The sequence below is a fragment of the Balaenoptera physalus genome, assembly GCF_965194825.1.
Source record: "Balaenoptera physalus genome assembly, chromosome: 17".
Taxonomy (NCBI): domain Eukaryota; kingdom Metazoa; phylum Chordata; class Mammalia; order Artiodactyla; family Balaenopteridae; genus Balaenoptera; species Balaenoptera physalus.
In genome coordinates, this window is record NC_138895.1 from 13,774,316 (window position 1) to 13,780,315 (window position 6,000).

General features: G+C 46.1%; 1 protein-coding gene across 1 annotated transcript in view; it reads right to left on the minus strand.

Moving 5' to 3' along the window:
- CPA6 (carboxypeptidase A6) overlaps nucleotides 1-4,684 on the minus strand; it is a 285,604-nt gene extending 280,920 nt beyond the window's left edge. Inside the window, exon 1 of the mRNA XM_082433701.1 lies at nucleotides 989-4,684. Within this exon, the coding sequence (XP_082289827.1) occupies nucleotides 989-1,104 (116 nt within the window). The 5' untranslated portion in view covers nucleotides 1,105-4,684. The remainder of the gene's footprint in view (nucleotides 1-988) is intronic.
- Between the last annotated feature and the right edge of the window lie 1,316 nt (nucleotides 4,685-6,000).

The window sequence follows — 6,000 nt, forward strand, 5'->3', positions numbered from 1 at the left end:
GTGCAGCAAAGAAGACCCAATACAGCCAAAATTAAATAAATAAAATAAATAAAATTTAAAAAGAAACTAATATAACATTGTAAATCGACTACACCTCAATTAAATAAATATTTTTAAAATAGGTAAACAAAAAGATTTAAGACCCTGATTTTCCTCCTCTGTAGAAAGGAATTGAACTAGAGGAGCTATTTAAGGCTCTTCCAGCCCTAAAATGCAGGAATGCCATAATTTCCAGATTCAAAGAACGACCCCTTGAAAATTCATCCAAAGCACGCGCTGCATATTTCGAAGCAACCCTTCAGGATAATGCGACATGCGCAGTCCCAGCCGCTTTACACGCAGCCCCGTGCCTCGTTATGCGAAGCAAACACAAAGCGTGCTAACCCACAGAGCGGGGAAGTACAAATGGTTTTCCCCTTCTGTGTTTCTCCCTTCAGAAAAACACCTATAATTTTACAGTTGCCTACGTTTATTCTTATTTTGAGTTGACTCATTTGCATCGCTCAGATTAGAAAATCTAATAACCACTCTGTAGGCTAACAAGCACTCAAAAAAAAAAAAAAAAAAACCCACACGATTTTTAATCACTGGTGAATTTCCACCCACGGCTTCTGCATACAATCCTAAAGGGGAAGCTTTAGTTTTCAGCTCACAATTCACGTGTCACAACAGCATCCTTCCTGCCGGGCAACCACCAAGGCAAACACTGCACATACTGGCCACCGCTGTTCCAAAGACAGAATCCCCATCAACACCGGTCCACGGCTGAGGTTGGCACGGCATAAACAGTATGAGAAACTAGACTTGCGTCCACCACATTCTCTCCAAAGAGCCAGGGGACTGCATATACATTTAATGTTAGGTGACCGGGAAAGCGTACAGATTCACGCAGAGACTACAGACCAGAGAAAGTGAGGCACGCTCAGGAGCACACCAGCCCCCTGACCGGAGTCCAAGCTGATCAGGGCATGAGAGCCTCTCCACTTACCCAGCATAGCGGCTGCTGTAAAGATGGCTGTGCCCTGGGTGCAGAATCTTCAAAAAGAGCAAGCAAAGAGGCAGCAAAGCAGCTCTCCGGCTGCTGGGCTTCCCGAGGAACTTCATAGTGCGAGGATGAGAGGGGCTGAAAGTTCTTCCCGCGGTTGCAGTCACAGTCACCCGAGGCTGGAGGTGGCTCCCAGCGCGCCCTCCACCCAGCGCACGGTCCCTGGGAGAGGGTGGGGAGCGGGCTCAGGAGGGAGCAAAATGTGACACTTCTTTCCAGCCTCAGAGAAAAAAAAAAAACAGTTCAAGCAGCTGAGGGAGGGAAGTTGCTGTTCAGACTTGGTCTTGGGACGAGAAGCAGCAGCTTCTGCCCACACACAGCCCTGCCCAGCCCCGCGCTGAGCTCCAGGCTCCCCTCGGAGGGGCTGGGCCTCCCCGTGCTGACTCACCGCAGGGGTTTGCTGGGTGTCGCTTCATTAGGGTAACTCCTCTTTTTGTCCTCTTGTTTTTTGGGGCTTTTTTTTTTTTTGGCTCTTCAACTTTTGGCCCCTAACTTTTTTGGACAACCTTCCTCCTCCCCTAATTGCAAAAGACTTGTTTGAGGACGAGCTAAACACGCAGGCATAGAACATTCCAGGCTTCGTGTTTTGATCTACCATGGCAAATTTCAACACGGAGTCCACATTCTGAAATGCACAGTGAACAGTCTTGATGAGCTGTGGCCCCTGGGTGTGGCCAGCCAGGCCTGGTCCCCGCTCCTACCTGCACCGGGACGGGCAGCTGCTTCCCTGGGCTTCAGGGAGCCCCTGTGCTGATTCCATGGCGGCGGCATCCAGACCTGCGGCTATTTCAAAGGTTCTCATGGAGGAACTGAAGGTCTCTCTGGGTGCTGAACCACCTTCCCTGCACATTTGGAATCACTTAGGGAGCTGGGCTATTTAAATCAGAATTCCTGGGGGTGGGATCAGTTGTTGAAAAAGGCCCTCAGGTGATTCCAGTATTTAGCCCCCCTGCTGGTCTAGAGCGGGACTTGTCAAACTTGGCCCTGCATGCACATCACCTGGGGATCTCGTTAGAGCGCAGCTTCTGAGGCAGCAGGCTGGGGCCGGGCCTGAGCGTCTGCATTTCTAACAAGCTTCCAGCTGATGCTTGTACGGCTGGTCCTTCAGTCACACTTTGAGGAGCAAGGCTTTATTTAGAATGAGGTCTGCTTTTTCTTCTCTCTCTAACAGCTAGAGGGTGGAGGGAAACCTTGGAGCAAGCCAGTTCCTTCTTGTTTTTCCCAAGTTGGTGACGAAGAAGGCTTTTTGGCATTCACTTGCTTCTATCCCAATACACTGGAAAACCCATCTTGGGGGAGGATATGCTTTGCTCTAGTAAATAAGAACATTGTTATCTAGGATGTCCCCTGCTCTCTGCCATGCCCAGTCCTGGTCGTGCTCTGGAAGATGGTGAGCCAGCGTCCCTCTATCACACTCACTCATTTACTTCTCAAATTTCCTGAAGAGTCGTGACCAAGAACTCCTGTACCTTCTAACATGATAGCCAGAGCCTCTGGTAGAAGGCACCAAATCTTTCCCCATGTTCTCCACCTGGGGAGTTGAGTTTGAGTCCTGTGAGTTTGGTCCATAACAGCTGAAATGCTTTTCATCTGAGATGATTCTCTAAAGTTTTCTACAACTACCCCAGGATTTAATCTCTTCTCCGCATCCCCTTCCCTAACACCCAGTATGTCTGCTCCTGTAGGGCACAGCACTTCAATTTTAAGTGTTTGTCTGCTTTCCTCACAAGGCTGCCTTCTCCTTGAATGCAGAGCTATATCCCTTTCATCTTTGTACGACTGCCTTTTCTCTCCTAGAGGGAACAGTGTTCACTGAAGGAATGATCAACCGTGTTTGTTGAGTGAGTGCCGAACCTGGGAAGGGATTCATTCAACAAACATTTACTCTGTGGTCTCTGTATCCAGATAGAGGAGAGGCCACCTGGGCAGCCGAGAGCTGTATGGGTGCCTTTGAGGAGTAGATGTGTCCAGGCCTCCTGGTTTTTTTTCTTCTTTGTTTATATTGTTGTTTTCTTCCTTCCTGACTTCCTGGCCTAGAGCTTTGGTCTTTGTGAACTGGCGAGGCTGCGCTGCAAGGCTCACAGGGATGTTTCCTGGGGCCTTTTCTACAAGGCCAAGAAAGCCTATACAACAGTCCGTGAGCTGTTGAAATAAGAGGTTACTGTGTAAATAAAACACTTCATCTCGTTGCATTTCGTTATGTCAGAGCAATGTATAAATCTGTCATATTATATCACAACATTAAACCAGGAATGTACAGTCTCGGACTGGGGATTAAGCTCATTCTCAAATCATCCTGAAGGGTTGGATCCAGCGAACATGTTTAGCAAAGGCTCTCCAGACTCTGAGACCAAGGCAATAATTTCCTGGGCCATCAAAAATGCAAAACACCCTGGAGACATCCTATAACCTTCCTAAAAATTTCAGATCAAAGAGAGGTTCTCAAACAATAGAAGCCATTCCTAACAATCTTCCTCTGCTTTTCTAAGGACCAGGTTATCTGATCAGACTTCCCTTGGAGTAGATAAGCATCCATAAAATGAGTGATAAATGGAGGCCATTTAGCAAGTGGGAGGAGAAGAGAATGGTTTTATAGATGGATTCAAAGATAAAAGTTCCATTTTTAAGGCACTGAGAGGGAGTGAATTATTAAACCAGTTAGAGACTCAGAGATGGAAAGATGAGACATTCTATTTATCGGCTATGCCTTTGTCATATTTTGGTGGAAGAGTGAACTTTATTAAAAGAAACATTATCCTGCAGAGAAAAAAGGAAACTACAGTGAGGAAAGGAAAACATCATCCTTGACTTGGGTCCATTGTGGTGGATGATTAGATCATTTTTAATGTCTCTTCCAGATCTGGAATTCTGTGATGCATGGGGGAAGGTTTTGCAAATCCCTTTCTTAGGGATGCGAGCGAGAGCCACGTACATGAATTCTGGTAAAGACCTCATGAGAAGGTGGATGGGTGGGTTTGGGCTTTGCGGTACAAGCAACCCTCCCCTCGCAGTTGGTTTTGTGCTCAGGCCTCAGTGTCTTATGGACAGAGACCTTATTGCTGTCGTCTCTTCTATGGCTTCCTGCCATGTGAGGAAAGAGCAAATGTGAAATTAGGTTACTGCCTTATGCAATCTTGGCAATTCTGTAAGGAATGTTCTGAAGCTTCCTTTAACAACACATCACTAACAGTTCCCTCCCAACCTCGTTCAGCACCGTCTTGCCCCTCTGGGTTTTTGTTTTGTTTTTATTTATTTAGTTTTGGCTGTGTTGGGTCTTTGTTGCTGCGTGCGGGCTTTCTCTAGTTGCGGCGAGTGGGGGCTACTCTTTGTTGCGGTGCACAGGCTTCTCATTGCGGTGGCCTCTCTTCTTGCGGAGCACGGGCTCTAGGCACGCGGGCTTCAGGAGTTGTGGCGCTCGGGGTTAGTTGCTCCGTGGCATGTGGGATCTTCCCAGACCAGGGCTCGAACCCTGCCTTGGCAGGTGAATTCTTAACCACTGCGCCACCAGGGAAGCCCGCCCTTATGTTTTTAATCTTTCTCTTGTCAACTATCCACATTTCTCTCTTCCTCAGACACAAGCTACTTCTCCTCTTCTTCCTTTCCTCTCTTTCCTCCTCCTCCCTCCCCCTCCTCCTTCCCCCTCCCCTCCTCCCCTTCCTCTTTCCCCTCCCCTTTCCCCCTCCCTCTCCCCCTCCTCCTCCTTCTTCTCCTTCTCCTCCCTTCTCCTTCTTTTTCTTCTTTTTTCCTGGCTTCTCAAAAGCACACTCTTGAACCCTGACAATTTGCTTTCCATCCCTATCACCCCGATGAAGCATCCTCTTGTTTTTTTTTAATGTTCTTTTTCTTTCAAAAATTGAGGTATAATTGACATAACATTATGTTAGTTTCAGGTGTATGACATGATAATTAAATATATGGTATATTACTAAACCATCACCATAATAAGTCTATTTAACACATGTAGTTACAAATTTTTTTTTCTGTGATGAGAACATTTAAGATCTACTCTCTTAGCAACTGTCAAATATTGCAATACCCTATTATTAACTACAGTCAGCGTACTGTACATTACATCCCCATGACATTTATTTTATAACTTGAAGTTGGGACTTTTTGGCCTGCCTCTGGCAACCACAAATGTGTTCTCTGTATCCGTAGAGCTTTTTTTTTTTTTTAGATTTGACATATAAGTGAGATCATACAGTATTTGTCTTGCAACTTTCTCTTAAAGATCAGTGGTGATCTCCAAGTGGAAAAGCTTTTGTCACAGCCCGTTCTGCATCTGTGCAGTTTCTAAGGCTGTTTACCAACTCCTATTTGAAACTCTCTTTTCTCTTGGGGTCAGGGACATTGACTTCTTCTGTTCCTCTCCTTCCTAGGGTTCCATCTCTCTTTTTTGCCTGCTTAAAAAGGTAGATGCTTTATGAGGGTCTTTGTTTTGCCCTCTCCTCTTCTTGATGCATTGTGGACAGAAAGGGGTGAGCAGTTTCATGGAAGAGATGGACTTGATTTGGATCTGGAAGAGAGGGAAGGATTTGGCTGGATGGGGATATGAATGCTGGATAGAGATGGTCATTATTTTTAAGGAAACATTGTAAACAAACTCATGGTCCCTAACTTTGTGACACTTTATGCCAGTGGAGAGGCTGGGCAGATAAATAAACACATCATTACACTTGGTGGTTTAATTAATTATATAGAAACAAATCACAGATGCTGTGAAAAAAAAGTGACGAGGGAATGGATCACATGTGGAGGGTGTCATGAGGAAGTAAACATTTAAGCCAAACATGAGAAGGAGCCAGCTCTACCAAGAAAAGGGGAGTAGTGTGCAGGGAGTGAGGGCCAGAGACAAGACCACTGCAGGCACAGGGAACAGCATATGCAAAGAAGTCCCGTTCAGAATTTACTGTCCTTCCTTAAGTCAAGACAGGCTAGAGAGTGACATTCAGGCT